General features: G+C 42.4%; 1 protein-coding gene and 1 long non-coding RNA gene across 8 annotated transcripts in view; both read left to right on the plus strand.

Annotated features, from left to right (window-relative positions):
* The first annotated feature begins 231 nt into the window (after positions 1 to 231).
* si:ch211-207d6.2 (sickle tail protein homolog) overlaps positions 232 to 27725 on the plus strand; it is a 48633-nt gene continuing 21139 nt past the window's right edge. For 2 of the 7 annotated variants that reach the window (XM_027001245.3, XM_081723028.1), the window contains exons 1-2: positions 232 to 1465; positions 21935 to 22215. In XM_027001245.3, the coding sequence (XP_026857046.3) occupies positions 1267 to 1465; positions 21935 to 22215 (480 nt within the window). In that variant the 5' untranslated portion in view covers positions 232 to 1266. Of the gene's footprint in view, positions 1466 to 11403; positions 11616 to 21934; positions 22216 to 23129; positions 23342 to 27725 lie in introns of those variants that run through there. The other 5 variants (XM_081723027.1, XM_027001246.3, XM_027001249.3 and 2 more) reach the window with 4 other exon arrangements.
* Positions 3673 to 4613, plus strand: LOC145659796 (uncharacterized). Its single transcript, XR_014125935.1, has 3 exons — positions 3673 to 3880; positions 3969 to 4093; positions 4280 to 4613. It is a non-coding gene; the product is annotated as an uncharacterized LOC145659796 (long non-coding RNA).

Raw genomic sequence — 27725 nt, forward strand, 5'->3', positions numbered from 1 at the left:
GTAAACACTTCTGTCAATCTTCTGTCTTCATGCGGACCTTATGGTGTCAGCATGATTTCAAATCCCCACCCCCCACCCCAAAAGCCAATACACTAGTCTACAATACAATATAGTATTTTCTTCTGATTAGTCTTTTCTTCTGAGTAAGGTGGCATAATCATTGTCTTCATGTGCATTCTCTTTGGCATTAATATTTCCCAGATAATGTTTTTTCCCAGAGGAGCAGAGTCTTCGTGCCTCTGTGTGTAAACCTGACGCATGGATCAGCTTGCTGCACTAGCTGTCGCCCAGCGGTACAGCACTTTGCACTTTGTCACTCACCGCGCTTCTGTGGACGATGCACCTTGTGTGAGCGCCTCACTATTTGCGATGCTCAACTCCGAAGCACTGTACTCTCTCCTCGGGATGACGTACTACGGCTTGGGGTGCAAGCTTAACCGCAGGCAGCCTATCACAGTACAGCACATGGGAGTAAATCTCCCACTTTCTCTCACCTAACTCGCTCTCTCTCTTGCTCTTGCTTGCACCTCGCTTTCTCTGACTGTGCACGAGGCTCAGCACCGCATCACCTCCGGAGCCCGATCGCAGCAGTTGACTTTGGCATCTTGCGGTGGTAAATTTGTGGGCAGCCTCAACCCGGAGATTAGCGCCGTGTTTTAGTTGCAGCGCGTCGCTGAAGCGAGTGGGTCAGGGCTCTGATCCCCAACTCTCTCCGGATCGTTAGGAGCATTGTTTCTGCCCAGCGTGGCAGGTGATTGGGGAGAGACAGAAAGGTAGGGTATGGGAGCCAATAGTACAGAGTAATGGAGAGCAAACTCAGCACTGTGTGTGTGTGTGTGTGTGTTTGTGTGTTTGTGACCTCTCTCTGTGTGGCAGAGGGAAATTGCAGCATTTCTGCTGAACAGAGTTGCATGTAGTTCTGTGCAGGGAATTGGGAGGTTACCTTGCAGCTCAAAACCTGAGTGTCCGGCTCTGTTTGTCCCTCCTTGTGAAAGGTGTGGGAGTGAGGAATACTGCTTTCTGCTGCAGCTTCACTTCTGTGACTTGCTGGGCAGATACATACAAGCCTGCGTAGCTGGCAAACCTCGCATGGTGCATGGTGGCCACCCTCAAACCCCAAGTGTGATGCAATTCCTTCTGGGAAGGCAGCAGCTCTTGCTTTAGGCTGCTCGCTGAGGCAGAAGGGCCGAGCGGTTTTTGCGGTTGTAGGCATCCCTAGAAAGAAGAGACCCAAACAAGTGCACACTTTCTGGAAGACTCGGAACGATGTCCAAGCCGTCGCGGCTGGTCAGGCCCTCGAAGCAGAAGGAGTCCCCTGGTGACCGCTCCCGGATGCTCATCGTTGGGGAGAGGCTCATGAGGGCCGGCAGCGAAGGCAACCTGGTGAGACCCAGGCCACACCAAGAGCACAGGCCACCACCCTCAAATGCCCAGGAGCATGCCTTGAACATGCTCACCATCCAAGGTAGGTGGGCACCCTTCTGCAGTCTAAATACAGTTTACCACTGAAAATTGTAATAAACTTTTAAGTGGTCCATCCTCCCTCATGTCGTTCATAAATGAAGGACTATGTGAATTGGTCTTCTCTGCATTTTTTGTAGTTATACAAATGTCTTGGGTCTTTATTCAGTGGAGGTCATTCTGCTGTTTGGCTGGATAATTGCGACTAACAGCTACTACTAACAGCGCTTTTCGGCTGCGTTCAAAATCTCTGGCCTGGTACAAAAGTGTTTTCCCTCACAAAGTCCTGCATTCTCTCAGCATTACCGCGGACTTAGATGATGCCATCCAGGGCACGTTGGCCAGGCTATTGTGTGGCAATCCTGACACTGGCACATGTACATGCTCCCACACTGTTCCACTGATGCCAGATCTGTATGGAGCGGATCAGTGGGGCTGTGTCTCTTTTTGCTGATCAGATGCATTCTCTTCCCCTGCATTTGTATCCACCCACCATGCCCTGATCCTCAGAGGCGATCAGACCTGATAAACACAGAGTGCAGAGAAATACTTATTAGCTGCCGCATCCCCAATCACTCCCAGTGGGTGAGTAAAGGTGTTTGTTTCATTGTCTGATCTGATTTTATGGGTACTTTAGCTATCTAAGTAGAAGCAACACAAGGGGGCAGTGTATTGCAGGTGACAAGTCATCTTGATTAGTCTGTGAACTGTGACTTTGGGGACTTCTTCATTTATGTTTATATTTATTCTGTATGTTCCAAACTTCTGCAAGCTGCTCAGGATATCAGCATCTGCCAAATTCTATAAATGTAAAATATGACCATATTTATAGATTTAACAAATATTCCCATCTAATGTGACTCACTTAGAAAGATGCCAGTACACATGACCCATTTGTTTCACTATCCATACTCAGCATAAAAAGGCTCTGGGAAGTGATGTGTGGAAGGGAGTTATTGAGAGTATGATGGATGGCAGCTGATATTGAGGCTCACTTAAATCTTTGACAGTCGGTTTATTTAAACAAGCTTGAAAAGTGTGTCCCTGCTCGAATGATGTCAGTTTAGAAGCCGCAAGGTCCTCTCCTCTCTCCTGAATCCATGTGTGAGCTACCATATTACTCACATAACACAAACTGTAAAACTAAGCGGTAACTCAAAATATTTTAAATGTTTAAATGTTAAAGACAGTTAAGCTGGCAAACACTGAAAGCATTATAAAAAAGGAAAACAAAATCAAATGTGAATACTAGATAGCAATAACTTGTACAGATGCCCTTTTCTAAGATAATGTAGGTCCATTTTCTTTGTGGTTAAGTAGCTCTCACGAAGGTAATTTTTCCTGGGTGACTTCACACTCTGTTAGCCGGGTGCCAGACATGAAGTGGACTCGGCCCGAAGCACTGACTTAAAGCGGCAGTCGTGGGCCACCCCTCATGTGGCATTTCTGTAGAGGCAGAGCTTCAACCCAGACACGTCACCAAGTCCCGCCACGCTGTGCGCTGATAAGTGACATTTCCACCAACAAAGGATCCAAGGCTTTTTGAGCTGTCCTCAGCCTGCGACTCTCTGAGTGGCGCCCTGAGAGGGAGCTTTCAGAAAGTCCTGCGTGGTCTGCTTGAGCCTTCAGCTGCCTTGATGAGCTACACCCAAGGCTGCCTATTTATAAAACCCGACTCCTATGTCTTTTTTGAAAGCAGACATTACCTTTGCATTTTTTTATCTCCAAACCAGCACTCTGCTGATGCTATTAATGCATATACAACATGCAACAAAGTCCAGACTGCATAAAATACACACACAAGCAGACACATATGCAGGATAGTTCCTGTTGCAGTATATTAGTCATCTTTTTCCAATTCAGTGAACATGAAAGAAGTTTATATGAAAAATTAACTCTTTCTTTTGAAAGAGAGGTAGGAATAAGTAACCACAAGCACAGGACAGTTTTGGTGTTATTGTTATTGTAAATGTAGTTCATGTGATTTTACTTTTCTCACTGCGCACTGATAGGCTATACCTTCTGCCACTTCTTAACAGGTCATATCAGGAAGGTAATGAACCTTATAATCATCCCATGGCATTAGCCTTGTAGTAGTAACCTGCTTCTTACTGCTCCTATACACTGTGCCTTCCACCTTTTTGCTCTTCTTGTCCTCCTGTCAGCTGGATGTTGTGTTTCACTGTGTGTGCAAGACAGAGCAGGCCCACTCCCTCTACAGGACTGAATGGCCGTGGGCAGCTGTGTGGGATGTGGGCCGTGTGGGGGTCCCTGCAAAGGCAGTTGCATCAGAGTCATGCGCCACTACACTTTGCTGCACTGGTGCTGCTGATAAAATCAAATGAATCATCCGTCAAACTGCGGCCCTTGGCCACATGCTATTTTGGGGAGAGGAATGAGAAATATGTTTCAAACGCAGGTGATGTTAATCGTAACGAGGTAGGGGCTGGATGGAGGCGGCGATCGGTCTGCTGTGCTGGAGATAATTTACCTCTTTATCCGTTCAGCACCCCGACTGGTCCACTCTGTCCCTCACTGCCTGCATGCAGAGAAAATGACCTCTGTTAAGCCCTCTGGGGAAGTCTGCTATGGAGCAAGAAGGGAAAAAACAGCCAAAGCATAAGATTTCAAGGTCAGAATATGCGTAATGCATTTTTAAAAACCTTTTATTTGTAGTCTATAAGTAATTGGAGAGTGACATTAAACAATGACTCTGTGGTTAAAGTAAAGAATGTCAGTTTTCATTTGATATTATTTGTCTGTATGTTGGTTGAACCAAGAACGAATAAGAGACCTTTTATTTGGTCCCTAATTTCAGGGGACTTGGACGTCACTGTGGCTGCGCAGATGTTTTTTGGGTGGCTATGTGTCCTTGCATAATGACTTTATGCACAAGATACCAAATAAAATGTCTAGTTTGTTTGAGATTGTTTTATGCATTTGGAATTCACTTACCTAAGACAGCACTGAAGATGAAAAGCTCCAGAAATAATCAGAAACTGATAATTGCTGCATTAAAGGCCTGGAAAAACACCTCCAGTGTCTAGTTATATTAATAGCCACAGACTTCAGGAAACCAACAGTTGCCTAAACCTGACAGTTTTATTGAATATTATGTCATTTAATGCTAAATGATACAACTACTTGGTTCCTTGAAATGGGAGGACTATCTATAAAAAGTGCTAAGATAGTATAAGATAATTGTGCCTATGTGGTTCACCATGATAGCAATACGTATCCTCTAATAAAAAATAATCATATGCACGTTATTCCTTGTTTTATTTAAATATGCTGGAACACAGAGGCAAAACAACATAAATTGTCACTGTCCAATTATTTAAGTCTGCACTGTTAATAAAGGTCCAGACTTCTTCTGGCCTCTAAATCTCAAATTTTTTATACATTGGGTCATTTTTTCTTTCGTGGCTTGTGTAAATTTTCCCCCACAGTAACCCGCAAGGCAGTGTCCCAGTCTCACAATTAAGATCCAAAAGCAATGATTTAGTCTGTCAGCTGCGTGATTTCATGCAGGACGCGTATGCCTGCTCTGTTCCAGTCCCTTCAACCCGCTGCCCCCTAAGCCACCCAGGCTCTCACATTTGCTTGCCTTCCTGTTCCCCACGTTCCATGCCACACGTGTGCTCAGAGCATCAACAGCAGCAGACACATCTTCCTTCCAACAGCTGCCAAAGTTCACACTCCCTCCTCTCTGTAAAGATGTAAAGCATCTTCCATCCCAGTTCCGAGCCTGGGTTGCCGCGAGCAACCCTGACAAACGCAGGGCCATGTCTTCAAGTCAGGAATAGTTCAGTAGTGAACATAGCAAACCTGTACAGACAGCAGATCTCCAGATCGTGTCCTTGTCTGATACAGTTCCCTCAGCCTGGTTGTTGCGAGCAGTGACCAGAGCCTTGTCTAAGAGAATCACCAGAGCCCTGCTCCCTATAGTTTTAATAATATGGTGACATGGGTCAGTAGAGAAAGCAAAAAGCTGGACCAGTGGAAAATTTCACATCTTAGAGGAACATTATTGACCTATGATCAGCTCACTGTGTACAAATAATTATATACATTAGGACTTGAAAGGAACAAACTGATCCCAGGTAAGCACTCATAAGACTTCCCTGTATATCACAAAGAAGCTTTGTTCTCTGGAACCACTAAAGCTACTACTGATCTGATATTCAGATAATCGTTCTAGCCATGTGTTCATGCTCATTTTGAGAGGTGTTTTTCAATGCATTCCTCAGGATTCACCACTCAGTCCACATTATTGCTCTTTCCTAGCTATCAACACTCTTGAAACAAAAACACTGAAAATGTACTGGGAGCAAGATTAGCACAAACATGTGGACCACCTGGTGGGTCCTGAGCACTGATTTAAAAAAAAACTGCTTTAGAGGACTGCATCACCCAGAAAATGCTAAAAGTGATAATAATACCACTTCTCTTATATGAGCTAAGTCATGATAATTGATCCCTGCTAGCTTTTGTTTGTCATTAGCCAATAAAGTACTGGCTTAACTCCATTGCCATTAAAACAAGGACCCTAATCCTCAGGAATGGGTTCACACAGCAAAACCTTTTTGCCCTGGCATCTTGACCTTAGCAGTTAGAGTGTGTAACAAGCAGGTGGAGATTAGGCAGAGCGATCACCATCTTCTCTTTGCTGTGCCCATGGAGCTCCACGCAGGCAATTCAGGAGGAATGCAGTATTGCATGTAGGTGGTATCTCTAGAGGTCAGAACTTGGAACAATATAATTCTTGAGCTAATGGCTAATGTGCTAATGGTTGTTAGATTCATTGTATATTTCAGGTTTAGTATTAATATTTAATTATTAATATTTCTTTTGTTTATTCAAACTGGCATAAAGACCATAAAGATCAGTACCAAAGAAGAACCTACTATGGAAAAAACATAAATAAATTAGTGTGATGTTAAAAATGCAGCATGTCATCATCTTTAGCTAGAATAATATTACATTCTATGCTTTTGGTGCACTGACAGCAAATTTGGTTTGGATGACTCCAGTGTATAAAGCAGTATCTCCAGTTCCAGATGGTGTCATCTTCAGGAATGTCTCATGCATGCACTTCAAGTGTTGCTACTGGCAGAGGAGATGTGGTGTGGTGATCTAATCATTGCCAGAGACAGACAGAGACAGCTTTCTTATCTGTTCTCATTACACAGAAATATTGCACCATTACTGAGTAGACATAAGGAGAGATGGAGGGAGGGAAGGAGGGAGGACTGGAGTGAGGATGTTCCAGGAGCATGTGCATATGTGTGCAGCTGTGGGTCGAAGTCGCAGCCCAATACCAAGCTTACATACCTAGCCCTGCTGGGGTGACTGTGCGGTTCGCATGTCTAGCACACAGGCCTATAGCTGGCTAATTAGAACCTCTGCTATGAAGCGAGACAACCACAGTCTACTATCTGCGCCACAGTCCAAGGCCGATAGGCAGCCACAGTGACCACACTGCTGGCGTGATTTTACCGTTGGATAGTGAAGAAGGCAATAAGTCAGATTTGAAATGCTGTAAACACATATAGAACGTTTAAATTCAGACCTTCAGTCTCCTTACAATGCCATGTAGTATATGAAAAAATGACTGAGCAGTCCTTTTTTTGTTGTTTTCCATTTTTGTTTTTCTACATCAAAGTAGCATTTGTGATTTGTCATCAACTGTCTTAAGTGCTGTCCTGCTGAAATCCTGCTGCAGAGCATGAGTGGTTTGAGCTGGGGAAACTACAGCCCTCCAGGGTGTGCAAAGGGCAGCAGTCTGTATAATGTGTGCTCATCATTACTGCATAAACTAAAGCATTTGCAGCTTTGTGTCATATTCATTGCATCAGCTTGATAGACCAGAAAACAGTGCTATGTCATGTATTTTGAGTTTTAAATTGAAAGTACTCACATACTCTAAATGTTACACTTTGGCGCTGTTTCTGTTTTCTTATGTCTGTGTAATTTGCCTACATCTGTCTCCAGCTGAGCAGCAGTGTGATAGAGGCCTGGAGATTCGAATCACAAAGCCATCTACAAAGCAAACAAAAGCTGAGAACACAAGTGCATTAAGCGAGAGCACAACTGCATTAAGGCCGACCACACAAATACATTAAAAAACACATTTCAGAAAACAAAGCACTGAAAAAACACTACATTTGTAAAAACTGCTCACAGCAGTGAGTACTCACAGCACAGAAACACTAAGTAATTATTAACATTAGCATTTTCAAAAATGCTGCATTTGAGGTCACTCACAAAGGGGGTAGCTCAAGTTTGTTTCCATGTTTTTTTGAATGTTAATTTGTGCAATGTATTTGTGATCTTGCTTAATGGACTTGCCTTTTGGACCGATTTACTGTTCTGATTTACTCGTTGGGAAAGCATACTACCGTGATGTTTCTGTCTTTCAAATCCTAAAGAAACCTCAAGGAAAATCATAAATTTCATTGGTCAGAATTCCTGTGTTTTTTCTAATAACAGAGGGTACATTACAGAGCCCTTCAAACTATCCCCAGAAGGGGCAGGTAAGCATGTACACAGCTGCATGTCTCTGCAGAAGACATACCAATGAGCAGTTCTGAATTGCTCCTCTCTCCAACAGAAATGCGTCCTATAGTAACCAAGAATATGTAAAGTAGCCTACGTGAATAGATTGATGTTTTTGTTTTGTCTTATTTATGCAATATTTTCATATTTTTTCCACCCACTTTTTTTTACCCCTTCTCTGAGGGGTTAGATGGGTCTGACCATACACCTATAAAAAATCAAATGTTTCTCAGATTTTGTCTAAATCAAAACTCCAACATGCTCATAAACCTATTGTCATGAAGGACACCCCTTATGACTCTTGTCTTTCAGACATGTCACAATGCATTTAAACATTGTTCCTCAAACTGTGCACTCAACACTGAGAGCTTGAAAAGCAAAAAAACACATAAGACATAACTATTTCTATATTTATGTGAATCTATCATAAATATTCATGAATGTTCTCCTTGCAAGGACAGCTCCAAGTTTAATGATCATTTCCCATCCCCAGTTAGGAGAAGCAGGCAAAGAAAAAATTGTCACTTTATTTTGACTTATAGTAGGTAAATATGACATAAACTACACATTTGGCGATGGTGTTGCTTGCCTGCAAGCTCAGCACATCATTCACTTGCCACTTTCCATTCTGGGCCAGATGTATTCCGTCCCAGTTGTGGCTCCTACAGTACAATCCTTGTTTGTGTTTTCTTGTGCTTTCCTCACACACCTGTTTTAACTCACAAAGAGCTTGGCCATTAGCAGATTAGGCATACTGGAGAATAGGGGAAAATGGCAAAAACATCCAGGTTTTAGGGCCCCTGGATCCGTAGGCTTGTCCAACCAAACCATATGGCTCTTCTCAAACCATAGAACACAATAAAACACTAATAAAACCACTGTGAAAGGTAGGAGTACTTACCTACTGTAATGAGTTTTTTGCATTCCGCTTTCACGTTTTACATAGTTAACCATCGCAGCATAACAGACCCGAGACCCTTGCTCCAGGGCGCGAGTGAACCAGATCCATCAGCTCAACTTTGTCAGGCCATTCTGCACAGTTTACCTCACAGCTGTGTGCCCCTGCACTGTATTCAGCCCCTCCCATGTCCACTGCCACCTCAGAGACCTTAAATGTGAAATGTGGATTTAAAAAAGTGGTTTGGGGAAGTAAACGTTTGCACCTGTGGTAAAATCACTAGTGGTAAATTACTACAGGGTACTTTGGAAACTAGGTTTATATGACTTGTGAATGGTTGATATTAAACAGTGGCAGTTTTACTGTCTGCATGCTACGGCTACTGCAGGTGACTGAAAGACAATACTTCATAGGCAGGGCTGTGCACGAAGTACAGTAGCTCTTTTCAGTCTTATAAATGCAGAGCTAGTGATTGGTGATGTAGCTAGTTACGTTGAGTTTCACAGAGACCAGATGTGGACTACTTCTTTGACCTGTGTTTATTTCATTCTTGCTTCTAAATTTCTTAAATCTCTTCTCATCAGGAGTTTACAGTCGTAGAGGTAAAGAAAAGACATAAATTGTACAACTGGTCTGTAAAAAGATTTTGACTTAGGGATTACAGATCTTGTCATTGTGTATAAACTGGCTTTTCAGAAGCTGGCTTCCTGTGTTTCATCACATTTACAAATATATTTTGAAAAAAAAAGTAAACAGTAACCATGCTGTGATTACAGCATAGCCTGAGGTGATTTTTTTCTTATACTTTATGCATTACTCCGCTAATGTCTTTGTTTGATATTGGCAAGATGATAATAAAGAACTTGTATGTGTTACTTGTGAGAGAGAGGGAGAGGCGAGAGAAAATTTAAAGAGTCGCAAAAATAAGTGAGCTGCAAGGCAGCAGTAAGAAAATACAAACAAAGAGAAGTACAGTGAAGTAAAACAACTTGCATAGGATCCAGATACCAAAGGCGGTTCAGTGCAGACTGGCAGGCGGTAGGAACCTGTGGGCTTATATAAGAGAAAACAAAAGGGAAAGAAATGAGGAACAGGTGTTCTCATTCAAAATGGTCGGTGATTGGGACCGTGGCAGGCGGTGTGTGTGTGTGAGTGAATGAGTGGGTGTGTCCCTTCTGCTTGACGACTGGCCTACCATGACATTACTGAAGGTGATGCAAAGGAATTCACTAAAAATAACACTTCTTTCGGGGATTTTTTCATACAAAATGTCAGCTTTGCCCAATGGGATGTTCATTGCAACTTTCACTATCGCACACCCCTCAGTCTCTTCTAAATGCCTTCCATGGTTGGGACGCAGGGTGGGACCTGCTCCCAGCTAAATTCAAGGTTATACACATTTTACATAGTCTTTTGAAAACATTTTGTTTCGTTACGGTCTTCAGTTAAGCTGTATGTTAGAGAGAGTTATATTTCTTGTGTAGCAGTAGCAATGCAGGCATCAGTTTTTCTTGTGTATTATGGTGTATTATGCATTTAAGAGTGTGCCTGCAGAGGTGGAAAAATCTGAGGTGACACGCGATTCCCGCTGCACCTTTAACGAGTTAGACGTTTCATGAGGTGCATGAGGATGGGGTTCGTGTCTCCTGGCGGTGGCTCATAAATCAAACATCAGAACCTCTGGAACACCAGGGTACCACATGATATAAACAGGGTACCACATTAATGCTGTGTTCATTTTGCATTCCAATTTGCATTCCCCATGCCTTTTAAATATGTATATATTGGTGTCAAGAGTTCTAAACTGCTAACAAAATAAAACAACAACAATAATAATAGTTATGTCGCTCATGTGGATGGATGTGGAAATCTGCTGTTTTTTAAGCAGAGAAGGAAGAGGGAGGTGTAGGAAAAGAGCCATTAATCCTTCCACAGAGCACACAGCAGTTCCCCCAAACAATGGGCAGGTGCTAGAAACATTACCTAAGTAAATAAATAATGGAGGATAAATTTAGTGAATGTGTGGCATACCATGGTGTTTCATATTTCACCATCCTGTTTTGTCAAAATAAGTAAAATAAATTCAAAATCCATATTTAAGGATACATATCCATTCCAGTGAGCTGAAAAGAGCAAGAAGGCATAAACATCACCACTCCAAGCTCTTTGTGTCATCTGCGTGTTGAGGCTAGGGTGTTGGGTGTCCCAGATCACAAGCAGTGTCTGTTGATGAAAATCTGACCCCCACTGCTTAAAAGTTGAGTGAGGTCAACTTTGGAGAGAAGGTCACTCATCCTTTGCAGTCTCCTGTGGCTTGAGCAGGAAGTCACCTACATAGCAACGTATTTCCCAAACAAACACACACACACATACAAACACACACACACAGACAGTCAGTGATCTTACTCACCTTTTCCCTTCCTAGCTTTTACAGTGTTGAGGTCATGCTTCTGAAAAGAGAACACCATTAGCCATACAATAGAGCTTCCTCTAAATGAAAGGCTCTCACACCAACAGACCTTCACGCTAACATATAAACATTTGCTCTGCTAGGGAGTGGTTTGTATAATGGGCACTAATAGTAGTGTGAGTTCTGGATAGACGACAGGTTCTATCTCAAACAGCTCTTTAGTAGGATTAGTAGGACTGGGTAAAAGGATAGGACGATCCTGCAAGTAAAAAAGGAAAGTGCAAAACGGTGAGTCTTTTTCTTTGGAAGAATAAATTGGTGCAAATTGGATCTGAGTAGGAGGGAAAAACAGCTGCAAAGTGAATGGTTTTCATTTTAGCCCCATGTATTTTGCACAGATTAGTTATGTTTTGTTGCACTGAAGCTGTGAATCTGTTCTTGTAAAGATTTTAGCGATTTGGCAGTTACAATGACTAATTATTTAGATTTATTTAGACTTTGTGCTTGTTTGATCTGCTTTTACAAGGTTCTCTGCTTTCATAGCAAAGTGAATGTCATTTTTACACTGAAAAATCTTTGTATTGCAGCCTTTTCTTTTAGCATGACCACATTTTGCATTAGAAGTAAGCAGAGCACGGTAGGACACATGAGATATGTGTTACAGATTAAATTATTTTGAGGAGCACTGTTAGGATGTAAGCTTGAACTTTGCTTAAGACCATAGACATGACCTCACGTAATCAGAAATAAGATACATTTTAAAAGAAAACAGTAACTTTAGAGAGATTTAATGCAACTTTATGAAGTTGGTTTGCATCACACAAAGAGCTCTTCATAGAATAGGATTGAAAAATAATGGATAATGATCTTGTTCTTTGATTAACTTAGAATGTTTTTAGAATAAAAATACACCCCACTGTAAGTATCTAATGTTTAAATATCTTTTTTCCGAAGTGGGCAACTAAAGCCATAGTTGAGCGCTCCGGTTTTGGATTACAGGATTTTCTGTGCAGTTACCACATTATTTGCCAATAAATTCCGGAAATGCCTGAGCTCACTGCATTTGGGAAAGTGGCATATTTCAGCAGACTTGGGGGCCCATATGACTGAATAACTAAACCACACCTCAAACCTTTGTATACATTTGGTTTGTCATTCAAACAACAGTAGAATAAAATGTGCCACTTTATTTGCAGTTTATAGACACCATCTTCTGTTTCTGTATATGTTCACTGTCTCATTTGAGCTATGTACAAACCACCAAGCAGACTGGTCCAGTATTAGCAATAAAACACAGGCATCGCCATTAAGGTCATGTGCTGCATCCTGTAAAAGGAAATAACTCTCGGAAAGATCTAGCTTTGTGGATTTTCAGAGCACTCCCGAGGATGTAGTTTCCCAGAACAATGTTTGTTTTCCAGCTTGTATGACTTTTGTTGACGAGATCTGGAGTTCGAGCCTTGCATTCCCGCCCTTCTGTGCTTACTTGCGTGGATCCGGTATCTGTAAAATAATGTTTATGTTCCAGGACAGCTCAGCAGACCTTTACATGCTTTTCCCAATGCACACGAAGGCTCTGATTGGACATGACGGGACTACAGTTGTAGCAGTATGGCTCGCCAACTTGGAGTCTAGCTCTGTTGCCTAAATACCCTGCCACAGCTGGAACACAAAAATACAGCATTCACCTCCATAGCATATAAGACAGACAGCCTGCTTTCGAGAAATAACTGATGCTGTGCATTATGATCGGGACACCATGACAGTGATTTTGACAGTGGTTAAAAGTTATGCATAGTTATACATACCCAATATGCATGTTTTATTCATCGGTTCTGCACGATATTGTTATTTATAACTAAACTTTTGCACAGGTGGCGATCCAGAATCAGTTTGCAATGGGCATACAATCTGTATGCTAACTCATAATTTTTTAAGCAAGTATCTGCATATATACTGCAATGAGGTAGTCTCATTCTACAGTAAGAGTATAGTGTTAAAATACTTTTTCCATCCCTTGATCTAAGCCTCTCTTTTGTTGTCTGCATTAAGAATTCCGGTATTGTAGATGGGCCTGCTAGACGGGCTGTAAAATATTGCTGCCTGATGGGTCTTGATTGTCCTGCTGGGGGTCTGCTAAATTGGTGCTGGCAAGGGGCTGTCCAAACCTCCCATGAGCCTGGGTGTTATTAGTACTGAACATGGGTGCGGGAAGGCTGGGAATCGTACACTGAAAAGTCATCCTTTTTGTTAATTACCTTTCATGAAGATAATTCATCAGCAACTGTTGTGGAGGAGTCTACATTCCAATTAATCCTGATATTTTTCTATGCATAGAAATCGGTCATTTATAATAATTACATTTCATGACTGCTTGGATATACTTAGAGCATGTGTATATGAGTTGGCATCAACTGATACTGGATTGTGGAGTGTATTATGATTTGGAATTTTGTATTTGCGGGTGAGCAGAGTTTTTGACATGGCACAATCACTGAAATACTTGAAACATACCACAACCATACTTAAATCTGGCCAAGTCAGAATTCACTGCATTTTATTCATTCAGGTAACACAAAATTTAGCAAGTCATGTTCTAACAATTCCTTGAAAATATTAAGGCAATATTGCTGCATGTGAGAAAAACATTGGTCATACTTGGTTTTGTTTTCAACAGTAAAGTCAGAAAAAGGAAGCCTGGAAATTCTTGAAAATGAGTCCAGACTCATTCCTCACTCATTACCTAACATTACTTTCAATGCAGTTACTGATCGATTCACAGTAGTTACTGAATAATCAATAATAATCAATTAATTAATTAAAAATACTGGTACTTAAGCTGAATACATACATACACACATACGCACGCACACAAACATACAGGCCCATAATACTTAATTTCATTAAACTGTCACTACAGTCAATTAATGACTCTTAGTGAATCTAGTATATTTCAAGAACAAACTCCATCAAGAAACTCAAATGAGTTCCAAAAGTTAGAATGATATTTTTAATTCACTTCAAACAAAGTGAGTATAGACTATAGTTTTTCACCAGTGATGTGTACAAGAAATGAACCTGTGTTAATTCTGAAGAATGTACCTCATGTAGCATGTGTGTGTGTGCGTGTGTGTGTGTGTGTGCGTGTGTGTGTGTGTGTGTGTGTGTGTGTGAGATTGTGTGTGTGTGTGTGATTGTGTGTGTGTGAGGATGCCTTATTTTTATCACTTGATTTTGAACATCCAATAATTGAATGTTATGGAAAAATATTTACATTTTTCATGATTTTATCTTTATTTTACAAGAGGACTATGTAAATGAATTTCCCTATTTCCAGCTTCCCCCCATCAGTTCACTGCAGTGTTGAGCAAATGGTGGCATAGGTTTCAGGGGTGCTTTTTTTTTTTGTTCTTGTTGGTTTTCTGACCAATTATTTGTTGTTAGGAACATTGAATCTTTTTTTTTTGTCCTGCACTGTAGATGTGATGTGATGTGATGTGATGTGATGTGATGTGAGTGATCTGTAACATGGTCTGTGTCAGTACAAATGTCACCAAATGTCTTCCAAGACCTTTTTCTGCCCAAGTACTTTCAAACACCTAGAGTAATAAAAATCATTAAGCACAACAAAACATCAAGGCTGCACTTTGACCTAAGACATTAGTTTGGGTTATTTTCCTACAGGAGTGTATTGTACATATAGGTCACACAAGTGGGAGACTATAGTGAAGCTAGGCTAAATCTAGGAGGCTGTGGCCAGAAGGGATCTATGCTTGTAGAGGTTTCCTCTTGGCTGCTGTTAACTGTTGTCTCCTGGCCTGCTCTGAGTTGCCAGGCTAAGGGAACATCCTGGAGCCCTCCACACACTCAAGTGAGTATATAGTGTAACCTATTGATTATTGTCTATTCATCTTTCACTATTGTTTTTTGACCTCCTCATTCAGGTCACATGAAAACATTACATATATATACCATTTAAGCAGTGCAGGTATTGGACTATTGTTTTGTTAACATAAACAAATCATCATTAAGTAGTTTTCTATGTTTTAGGTTCATGGGCATTGCATTTCCAATAACTGTGCTGTAGTGACCAATGAACTATCTGTAACTTTCATAACTTTTCACAGTCTCAGTGAAGCAGATGAGCTTTAGAGCCTGAGGGTTTCACACTCCCCTCCTCAACTCACACGTCCCTGTGACAAATTTTCCATGTGGGTTTTTAATTTTTTTTTTTACATCTTTTTAATTTATTTTTCATTGAACGGTTTTGTTTTCTTGACGCCTCAACTCGTGTTTGAATCCTACCTCGTCCTCTGAGAATAACCAGTCTTGCAATGACTGCCAGGAGAAGGCAGTGCTGAGGGGACTTATTAAAGGGACTTGGTACTGGATGGACTTGCCTGATGACACCGAGCAGGCTCACGAGGCTAAACGGTGCTTGGCTCATCGTCTGGCAGATTTGTTTGACAAGCTCATCAGGAGGGACACCAGCAGCTGGGGAGATCGCTGGTTGGCATACCTTGCAGCACACCTGTCTGCGTTAATGGAAAGGTCTGCTCAAGGCAGGATCTACTTCTCCAGGAGAAGAGGGGACAGCCTGGAGTGGAGACTGTCCCCAGCCTGAACTGCCCACCTCCTGTGGGCTGTCCGGTGGGCCCAAGGTGGAGGTTCCCAGCGCATCCAGCCAGCAAAACGATTAATGCCAGAAGAAGAACAAGCCCGAGCCTGCTCCCAGGCCAGAACCTCCTGCCATTCCTGTCCTGGTGGCACAGCTCTCCCTGTGCCCAAAAGAGGGAGGCCCCCCTGGAATTTCTTGGCAGGGAGCTATGGGCTCCTGGGTCAGGACTTCCTGGGTCCACTCCAATTCCCTCTAGACCACCACCCTTGTTGGCCCAGGGAGGTGCCCAGGAGTTGTTCCAACTGTGTGCGCTGAGGTTGGTGTACCTGATGAGCCAGAGGACGACCACTGTGCACGCTGCTCACCAGAGGGTGCTCCTCCTTCACATGCAGGCCCAGCTGTGTCCTGTATGCCCTGCTCACCAGCAGGCACTTCTTCTGTGGATGCAGGCCAGCTGCGTCCTGCACACTCTGCGCACCAGAGGGCACTGTCCTCTCTATGGCGCTCTATAATGGCTCCTCCTCCAGCTCACAGAAAGGCCCTGCCTTCTCCACTGCACCCAGTTCCCAGGACTCCCCTGCACTCAGCTCTTAGAAAGACGCTGCGCCCAGCTCCCAGGACATCACCTCCATCACCGGACCCTGCATTAGGGAGCCCAACTGCTGCCAGCCTGTCTCCCAGTCCCCTGACAGGTCCCCAGTCTGGTCCATGGCCTGTCCCATAGCAGAGCCCCAAGTCCTGTCCAGCCCTATCCTATCCACCGTCCCATCCCAGATGGGGGCACTATTTCTGGCTCTTCTCCCCCACTCCATAGGGACACTCCTATTCTGGCTCCTCCCTCACCTATCACTGTCTGTGCCCCAGATCCTGCCAAATGGTGCCGGTCTGGGATCTGCTTCCATTACTGTTCGGGAGTCACACGTTCAGAAGGGGTACTGTCACTCTCTAGTGCCATCTTTGACTTGTCAGTTCAATAATGTTCAGTGCGTTTTTTATAGGGTCCTTTTTCCCTCCAATGGCCATTTTATTGGAGCATGAGATGCAGGTTATAAAGATCTGATCTTTTGCACACATAATTTAGCCATGAACACTTTCCTTATTAAAGCAATTCAGTGTGGTTCCAGTTAACTGCATGCTTATAAAAGTTTAAATATAGAGGCCAATTTGTACTGTTCATCGATAGATGTCTTTGGCTAATAAAGCCCTTCTGTGGCTTTTATGGCCACTTTCAACAATGTGCCATGGCTAACAAAAGAAAGGCAAGGTCATGAATAAACCCCACTAAGCAAGCACATTCCTGTCTGTGCTCAAAGCTGGTGTGGGCCAACAGAAATACTACCATTACAAACCCTCCCAGCATATTAATAAACACTGCCAATGCAGGCAGGGGCTATGTATACTGAAAGCTGTGGCTCTGCATTTTCAGACCATTTTCTAATTAAGTCCAAAATGAAGAGGGCCGATTTGGAACAGCAGATTTGGCTACATGTAGAGTTTTGTACTGCTCAACTTTTTTCAGGGACAAGTAAGAGTATCTTGGATTTGTTGAACACTAGAGGGTGCTGATATGTAAGAGGACCAGAGAAAACATGAGTAGTTAGTAAAACAGCTACATTTTAACAACAGATATATCAAATATATATGTCATATAGCAAGTATAACCAACCAGTTTATTTTTTGCTAGGTAATCTTTTACAAAGTGGAATTATTTTCCCACTATGCAAATTATATTAGAATGAATTAAAATTGTTTTAATTGAGACCATGGCCATATAGTTTCACTGTATAGTTTTTCTCCTTCTCTCTCTCTCTCTCTCTCTCTCTCTCTCTCTCTCTCTCTCTCTTACCCTTTCTCTTTCCCCCTTCTCTTTCTTTCAGTTTCTCATTAGAAAGCATGGCTACACCCCCTCATTTCCTGGAGTATGATCAAGTATTAATGTTCAAATGTAGCAGCTTGGCAAGTGTCATGGTGGATATGAGATGATTACAGCTATTTGTAGCAGCCCCGTGTTGGCAGGGAGTGGTCAGGGTTGTGGGTGGGGGGTGAGTGGGGGGTAGAGGGAAGATGGAGAAGCTGGCTTTTGTGTTTTGTGAGGGGAGCACACCAGACTATGGTGCCTCACTCTGCTATGTACCCCCTCTGGTGCCTCTGGCAGGGCAGTTCATCCCCATTATATGAGAGGATTACCTTTGCTGTGCCTCAGCTCTGGAGATACAGCAGTGAACTCCGTTCATCTGCGACTAATGATCCTGCCTAAGACAGACACTGAGACAATCAAGCTCTCATCTGCCTCTCTACTGATGCACAAGCGGTGAGATTAGAGCCCCATCTGAAGGGCATGTGACCATTTGCCATCCAGTCAATAAGCAATATTCAGACTGGTTGCATACAGGTGCTTGAAATCATTCTTCGCCTCTCAGCTTGGTGAAAACTGAAATGTGTGCATTCTGCATTGATCACACACACTGCACTCTGAGCTACAAACAGCCAAACTTATAATTATTACTATTTCTACTACTACTAATTAAACTGTATCTTACTACATGTAAGCCTAGCTCTGTTAATATAAATCATGGGGTGCAGTGACACAGGCAACTTGTGTTTCAAGGAAATAATCTGCATTTGTCAGTGACATCCAAGGGTCCATTAATGATATCCGTGTGGAGCTCAGAGGATATCCTTCCCATTCCTTGACCTCATGCTCATGGAAAATAAGTTGTGGGGACAATGCCTGGGTTTTCTCTACAGGGCTTGCCAGAACATGATTTTTCCAGAGAAGGAAAGCGATAAGGACCAAAGGCAAGCTTTTTTTTCCCAGCAGCAAATAAACAGGCATCACCAATGTACATGCATACAGTACACATACATTTTAATTCCAGGCTGTAAAGAGTCACCTTTTTACCATCGGGCAATATTGGGGAAGGGGTTTCTGCTGTGCGCCTGTGAAAGGCAAAGAGCTGTATCGTAGTAATTGTATCTGCACCTTCATAATCTCATGCATTTCTGGTGAAATCATTTAGCATCAACAAATGGTAAATGCATCGCTGAGAACATGAGTCAGACATCTCTACTTGCTTGCTCTAACATTCACTAAAGCCAAAATTCTTCCCCTGCTTAATCAGCATAAAGAATGGAAACCTATTACCATCTATACAGAACGCAGAATGCAAAAGAGGCATGGTTAGCCTTTAAATCAAAAGCAAATAAATAGACTTGGTTAGCCTTTAAATCAATTTGAAGTTTTACATCAACCTGCACAGCAGAGATATATTGCCATCAAAAGATCGTTCTCTTAGCACACCTGGTTCGCAAGTCTGACAGGAGGAAAGCTAGCACTTTATCACTCAGTCTGCTTTAGTACAAAGATAGTTAATTATACTGTCATCACATTTCACATTGTCTGCCTCTGTTCCTTCAGAGGCTCAAAATAGTTTAGGTTATTATCATCTGTGCCATTTTCTCTCTGTGTGTTTGTTTATAATGATTTCTGTTGGACTGACAATAGAAGCTGGCACATTAGAGGCCACAGTCACACATGCATTCATAATCAGTGGACAAACAGATAGTCCATTATCAGTTATCTATGACCAAGACAACCATTGGCATCTTTTACACAAGTCTGTAAAACCACAGAGGCATTCCTCCATCAGGTTAGCAGTGAGAGTGGGCTGATGGTATGGCAAGGTTCCTTATTAAGCAATACAATATAAATGTATTGGATGAATTATGCATTCTCCCAGTGAATATTTTAAATGAATGTGAGAAAAATGAAACACCAGAATAGAGCACATTTTGAAGAACTGGGAACTTTTTTTTCTATCTATTCCTCCGGCCTGATCACGTTCTCACTGTTATTTTCGCCCTTTCTCAGACTGTGTATTTCTCACACTGTCCTGATTTACATATCTGGAGAGGAACTGTCTTGCTCTATCTAAAACACATGTCCTGTCATTACTCCAATTATGACTGCTATGTCTGTCAGACTTCAAATCAGAGAGTATCAGAGGACTCCTGCAGGATCCAAGCAGGCACTGACCTCAGACAGAGATCATCAGAGCTTATGCTGTGGATTGAGATGAAGGCCATAAAATGTAATCCTTTACACAAGCCATCCAGAAGTCCTTACCACCCCACGACTGTCTGTCTCACATGGGATCTGTCATACCACGTTGGGTCTGCGCACTCAAGTCTTTTGTGAAAAACAGGCTTAGGGAGACTTTCGGATCTCATGACACCCACGGGAAAAAAAAAAAAAAAACATGATTGCAGACCAAGCTCCCTTCTTTTCTAGCCCACATCCCACCCTTGACACCAAGTTAAAAGAATATGTTGAAAATATTTTAGGGAGTATAATGCTAACTGATTCCAATTAACCTTTCAATGTTAGCAATGCTAAAAAAAAAACTATATTAAAGTATTCCTAAAAGAGGAGAAAAGTGCCAATGGTTTTATCAGATGGTGAACTAAACACTCCTATAGTTCTATCTGCTGATGAGGAACAAGCAGACAGTGATATTTTCCTTCTAAACTGCCCCTTATGAGAAACCATATAAGGTGATTGTCACTGGCCTCTCATTCAGGTCTAAGGGCAGATCAAGTATTGATGAGATTAGTGCTGTTGTCCTTTAGCTTTCATGTACTTGACTGTCTCAAAGGAGTGACTACATGCCACGGCTAGTCTGGCTTATTGCTTGCTGTCTCTGAAAGGAATTTAATAGCAAACCTTTTGAAGTCTTATACTGTTATTTTAAAGACATTTGCAAAATGTTATCTGTTTGTCAGAATGTCCTTTTGGAGTAATGAAACAATATCACACCTTGCCTAACAATTGCATGCATCTGGCTCACTTCTTAAAGTGGGTTAAATCATGTCTAGACATTAAGAAGCAAACCGTATGTTCACACTACACCTTCCCCATTTCCAATCCCCTGGTTACTGATTGCTTTCACCTGTCCCTTGTTTGCCTTTTTGTTTCTCTTCTATGTAAGCCCACAGGAATTCTCGCCCAATGTTGCACATTGTTTCCCCGCTGCCTATGTTCATGACACCCAAAGTGTTACTGCTGCTCTGCTGCGTCCCAGCACCTTGAGTGTTATTGCCAGTGCAATTTACTTTTCATTTTCATTTAGCTAGCTTGCCACTGTGCTTTTGTTTGTTTACATTGGAGAATATAGACACTCCAAACTAGCACTTGGGTCTCACTCCCTGCCTGCACCTCTCACACAGCCCCTGTAGAAAAAGAGAGTAGAATTTCACACCTGGAAACAGTTTTTGTTGTTTTAGTATTATTATTTTAATGGCAAAGTTAATATGGGAGGCTTTGTTTATGGACCATTACCTACAACAGAGAGTATTTGAGAGTATTAATGAGGGTATTTATGCATTACTGGTCAAGCCAGAAAAAACATCTATTGATTTTACTGCTCCTGTCAATGCACAGTTAAAAGCTGGTTCTCGAAACTTTAATACAAAGTTTATTTCAGCCTTTTTGTGTTTGAATGCTGTGGAGCATATTGCATCAGCGGGGAATCTAAAAGCAGTGGGAATTGTTCTGGAATGGCTCATTAGCCACATCAAAACAAATATGTATGTTCCTTCTGCCTCTACCCCTGCGACCTCTGATTTTCACATGTGACGCACGCAGCTTTGTGATAATTACATCCGATTCGCTTCAGTCTTTATTTCGGACCTCGGTATGCAACATGCCATGTGCTAATAAGGAACCATCACACGGGGCTCTCACAGATTGGCTCCTTCAGTGCACAAGTAGTTTATGAGACACAAATGCCTCCTGGTCATGGGCTCCTTAATTGCTCTGTTGGCCAGCAGCCAGCTGACCTTTCAGATGGTCATTACTGTTACTATGTTGCTTATCATACTAATTAATTGCAGGTCTTGGACCCTGAGCAGCCACCTGGTGCATGTCTGTATCCTAACTCTTTTCCTGTATGGCTTTGTTTGTTTGTTTTGTATATTATTGGGATCAAAGATACAGTGAAAAGTGGCCAGTGGCTGTGTTCTCCTGAGGATGTTGAACACCTCGAGAAGAAGCCGAGCAACACAACCGAGAGCATCCGATCAGATCCTTGGTCACTGTGCACGCTGCCCTGGAGACACGCAATAGGAGGGGAGCATAACAGCCAGGACAGGCTCGTCATGCAGCCGCATAACGCGGAGCGCAGGAGGGAGGCCTTTCTGGAGCACCTGAAGCAGAAGTACCCCCATCACGCATCCACCATCATGAGCCTTGCGGACAGGATCAAAGAACAAGTAAGCATCAAATGCTTTGGTCTTAAATCCTACTGAAACTGACTGAACTGTAAGAGTTAACAATAGTGGGCTTAGTGCGTAGTTCTGCATTATTCACGTGTGTCTTGCAGTGTACCGTGCAAAGTAGTGTATTAACAGTTGTACAGGTCTGTCTGTTTAAAATCTCTAAATGTCCGACTGTGATGCGTTTGTGATATAATATTGTACACTGTGATACAGTATTAACAGGCTCTTACTGGTGCAGTAGTGCGAATGACATTTTTATATCTGTTCGTTTCCACTTGACATTTCGAGTGACTCGTTTGTGTATGAATCACCCTGACTGGTATAGTTATGTTCTCGGAATATAGTGTTTCATTGTGCAAAAAAACAAAACTTCCAGTGTCTTTTTGTTTGCTTGTGTGTTTGCTTTTTGTTTTGTTTATGTGTCGTTTGTGTGTGTAACAAGCATAGTTACAGTGTAGTTACAATTAAGACCTAAAATTAGCTGGAAATAATGGTTTTCGTAATTGCGAAAACGTAGCATAAATTATTGTTACGTTAGCGCAAGAGCACTGAGAACAGCGTAATGACGTACTCTCTCCAGATGACGGCGCGATGTTACAATAAAACTAACCTAATATATCTTTTAAAATAATGGAGTTATACTTAGTCAAGCCTTGTTGCAGTTATTTCAATAAAAGCGACTAACAAACACACATTTTTAAACAAAACTTGACGTCTTTCACCTGACAACGCACCTTCAGTCCTCCGTGACTTCTACAACTTGCAACTAGAATCGGTGCAGAAACATTCACACGGACTTAGCGAGTTCGACCTCAAGATTTTTACTAGACGAACAGGTTTTACAGGTAAGTTCTGACGTTCGAGTAGGTGGGGGTTCGAGTAGGTTGACTTAAAAAAAACATCTCGGTGTCACGAGAGATCAGTTTACACGGGTAGCATCAACTAAGTTTCAGATGCTGCAGGATCTATGGAGAGTCGGACGTGGTTCCTGACTTCGTCCGCCGTTTCCTATGGGTCGGGCTGGAATGCTTTTGGCCATCCAGTCTGAAGAAGCGCGGGGATCGCTGCGCGCCGCTCTCGATTTACAGTACAGTGGTGATTAGCTGTAACATTTTTCAGTGTAAGTATCAGCGTTGCTTCTTTTGGCTTGTTTTGGGTTTTCTGCAGTGATTTTTTTCAAGACGAGCCTGATGTTTTGTCTCAGTATTGCACGGGGGAAATTTGCATGAATGCTGCTTGAACTTTGATATAGAATGAATGCATACGTTTATGGTGAATACATATAAGACTCATCTGTTAGCGTGATCGTTTTTCTAATTAATATATTGTTGTACTATGCCCGTTGTATATGAATCCGTGTTATCCTTAAATAGAAGTTATCTGACATTATTATCCGTCTCTAAAGTGTTGGTGACATGCCTAGCAATAAGCTATACTGGTCTAGTTATAAGCAGTATTTGTTTATTTATTTATATAGTATTTATGTATTTATTTATAATATTTATAATCTGGATGAAGACTCATAAACATTCTGTCAAGCCTCCCTAATATTCGGGTTTAGCTCCAGACCAAGTTGCTGCTCTTTATTGCTGTATTATCATTCATTCAAGTTTGTGAGAAAAGGCTGTAAGAAAGTCTCATTAAGCTTTTAGCATTTCTGTAACCTCCAATTTTGTGAAGACGGTGAGGTTTGTTACTCAAAACATTAATGGGACGTAATAGCAAGAATAATAACTACGTTCGTACCGCCCACCCTTGCACCCTCCCTCAGACCTTGTGGTGCCAGTGCTGTTTCTCATGTGTGCTCGCTCTGGGAGCGTGGAGTGTCACCCACCCCTGTGTCCCTGGGACCGAGCAATCTCAGAGTTCACTTGTCCTACATCAGTGTAGCCCTTCATTTTTCTCCCAGCCTTCCAATATTCTCCAGAGCCAAGGAGACTGCTCCTGGGGACGCGTGATTTATTCGAGTCTGCCCAAGCTTTCAATGCTCCTGGCACTAGACTAGCCGAGATGAAGCATAGTCTCCGACCATTCCTTCACCCATGATTAGAGAGTGCAGCGAACCATGTGGGCTGCTCTCCGCAGAACACCCCCTCACACACACACACTTTAAAGCGCTAGTCTGACCAAAAAAATGCCACATATTGTCTAGTGATGAAAGCCAGTAGCCACCCAACTGCCATAATCACATTTACTTAATGCTAAGTGATGAAAATTATCTTTCACGATTTTTAACAGTGTTAGCATTTTTGGTCAGACAATGTTTTTAATTTGTGAAGATCGTTTTACATAAATCTTCTTGCCCTCTCATACTGTAGATAACTTATGATGACAGTATCAGAGTTAACAATGAAGTTGCTAAGATTTGAATGTATATGGAACATGTTACCAAATTGGTTCCAATCTTCCCAGTCCTGAGGAAATGCTTCCAGCATTTTTATGCACACCTGGTGCCGATTGTTGTTTTGAAATTCAAAAAATGCTAGTTTCTCAGTTTGCTTGTTAGCCTCGCACGTGCCCCTTGTACAGAGAAAATGGCTTCAGGTTACAGGGTATACTTGCTAATGCCTTGGTTTATTAAGGGGAAGGAATTATGCATGTGCTGAACAGAATCATCTGTCATGCTGTATAAATCTTGGAACAGGCTGTTGTGAAGTTTGGCCGGGCGAATACAATCAAGTCTATTATTTCATTCTGCAATGTGTCATAGCGCATGAGCTGCTGAAGTAACCCACACTGAACCAGCACCTGTGCAGAGATACAATCTCCGCACAATTAGCACCTTCCACCTATAGGGGTTTACCTGTGGAGGGCTTGGAGTAAAGAGCTGCAAGTCAGTGCTGCTTGGGTCACCACAGGCAGGCCCCTACTGTCACCTCTGCCCACAGCTGACAAAACACTTAATGAAAATGGTGTTTAGATTTGACAAGTTTTCTTTGTGTGCGTGCACACGTGTGAGCATTTATCTGTGTGTGTGTGTGTGTGTGGGTGGGTGGGTGGCATTTAATTTGACAAGTGCATGTTTTATTGCCATACTGGGCCAAGTTATAACACCTCCCAAGTACCATTCAGCATTCTCCAAGGTAACACACCTGGACGCTTCTGGGGGCTTCAGATTAAATAGTGCCATAAAACTAATCCGCAGTCACCTAGTACCCCTCCCCACAGCCTCTGATAAACACACCCACCTCGCTCCATGCCATCCCCTCCCTCTGGATATCACTGACAGGGCTATCCTGCTCTGCCAAATAACTTGCAGTACACGGGTGTACAAGCCTAGTTAATTAGCTACTGCAAGTCCAGGGTTGTACTTTGAAATGGTAATGGCTGGACATGCCTCTTCGTTCAGTGGGAGGAAAAATATTTAGCAGGTGGCAGATTACCTCTGGCTGGTTGTCAGTCAGCAGGCTCTTCCAGTGCATTCAAATCTTAAAAGATTTTAAGCAGAGTGAGCAGTTCAAGGCCATTTTCAGACAAAGTTGTTTTTTATGCTACATTTGAGATGAACTCCTGTCAATTCCCAAAAGGGGAAATGTTTTGAAAGCCTGTACTTGGAATATAACCAATGTACTCCACGTCCCAACGTGAAGATGATTATTTATTTATTTATTTATTTATTTATTTATTTTTAGTTCTATGAACTGCACAGACATTCGTCTCGAGCTGTTGAATGTGGCACTTCATGATCGAGAATGTAGATTCTCGTGTTCCCTCCACAGGCCAGAACTAACACCCCCCCCCACCTCTGTCCTGGGGCTGCCCCTTGGCTTCTGTCAAAGCCCTGGCTGTGGTTTCCAGTTCACTGCCTCGCACATTCTCATTACATTCGTAACAGTAAACACATTCGGTCTCAGAGCCTTTAAGGCTCTCTCCCCTTTCTGTTCTGTTTCACTTAGACAGGCGGTGGTTCCACTGCAGAAGAGAGCAGCAGAAGAGAGCAGCACATGAAGCCTCTGGTGGTTGTAAAGCCACACTGCTTGTGGGCATGCAGCCCCACCCATAGTACGTTAGAGGGAAGCTGCAGGCAGGTTGAGAGAACTTGGAGGAGAACAGGAGAGTGTTTTTCAGCTGTGCTGAACAACAAAATGTGTTTTGACTGGGTTTTACTTTGTGTGGGTATGGGAAAGTGGAATGTGATTTAATTTGTAGCATTGTGGTGGATGAACACAAGTAGGGAGAAAGTTTGTGCGTTTGTGCTTGCATGTACATGTGACTTTAAGCAGCTACTATTTCCTCATCGCATTTCGCTGAAGGTTTGGACTATCTGAGCACACTCAAGATGGGTTCCTGCTCATTGTGTAAGGCAGAGAGGAGTGGGGTTATTTGGGGTTAGTTGAGGTCACGAGCTAGGCAAACATGTGCTTTACTCAGCATGCCTTCACCCCCAAGAACAGCCATGGGTTTAGCAAACCAGGCATGGATGTTGCTGCGTTTGAGTGCTTCCCATATCTGATATCCCACTCCTCCTCAATAGATGAGGGCCTATTACAGGGCTTTTTAAGACACAACTCTTCGGATTAAAGATGCCAACCTTCATGTTCTTGCACAGTATGTCTAATACAATGAAGATTAAGGGTTTCAGCCACATAATGTTAATTGCATAAAGAAATAATAAGCTGACGTTGCTTGCAAAAGCTTGACAGTGGCTTCCCTTATGCTGCTTATGATGATGTCGGTGATGTTAAGAACTTCGACTAAGTCTTTGTTGTCACTCCAGGAACTGTTTTAACTTGTTGAAGTTGTTTAATGATATAATGCAACAAACTCAGACCAAGAGGTGTGTAATTGAAAGCTGAACACAAACTGGCAGCATGACCATAGCAAATAAGCACTGAGAATTAGGAGGGAAGGACCTTTCAGATTGAGCTGTGTGTGTGTGTATCACATTCTGATGAGACATACTCTAATTTTGTGTGTGTGGGCTTGTCCCTGCCATTGCTTTCCTCTATTGTAGGAACGATGACCCCCGACCTCTAGGTGGAGCAGCATTTTCCTGCCTCTTCCAGCCTTCACGCATGATGCTCTGTTGCTCACACATCTGATTTACATTGCTTCCCATGTTCCATTTTCCACACACCTATTATGAGGAGCAGATCAGCAAATGCATACGTTTGCTTATGTATACAAGCAAAATGCAGAATGAGAATAACTCAGGGCCTGCTCCAAAGTACATTAACTTGTGATGCTTTTGTATGTGTTTGTGTGTGTATGTGTGTGTCACTTCTCTGTCACTAAACATAAATCACTTGATTTTTTGTTGTTGTTTGCAAAATGCATTATCTATAATTGACTTGAAAATGTGTTGACAGTCACTGTATATTTTGACTATAATCAAAAACGTGGGGTCTCCTGCACAGAGTTGTAGTGGCTTTCTTTCAGCAGACAACTTTTAGAGTCCAGCAGGAAAACCTCTGCTGTGTTTTATGAGATTGGTGTTTATGATGGTGTTCACTCAGGCCCTGATACAGTGTGGACTGGCTAATTCAAGTGATGGTAATTTGGAT

The sequence above is a fragment of the Electrophorus electricus genome, chromosome 11 (genome assembly GCF_041902795.1).
Source record: "Electrophorus electricus isolate QZ-2024a chromosome 11, ASM4190279v1, whole genome shotgun sequence".
Classification (NCBI taxonomy): domain Eukaryota; kingdom Metazoa; phylum Chordata; class Actinopteri; order Gymnotiformes; family Gymnotidae; genus Electrophorus; species Electrophorus electricus.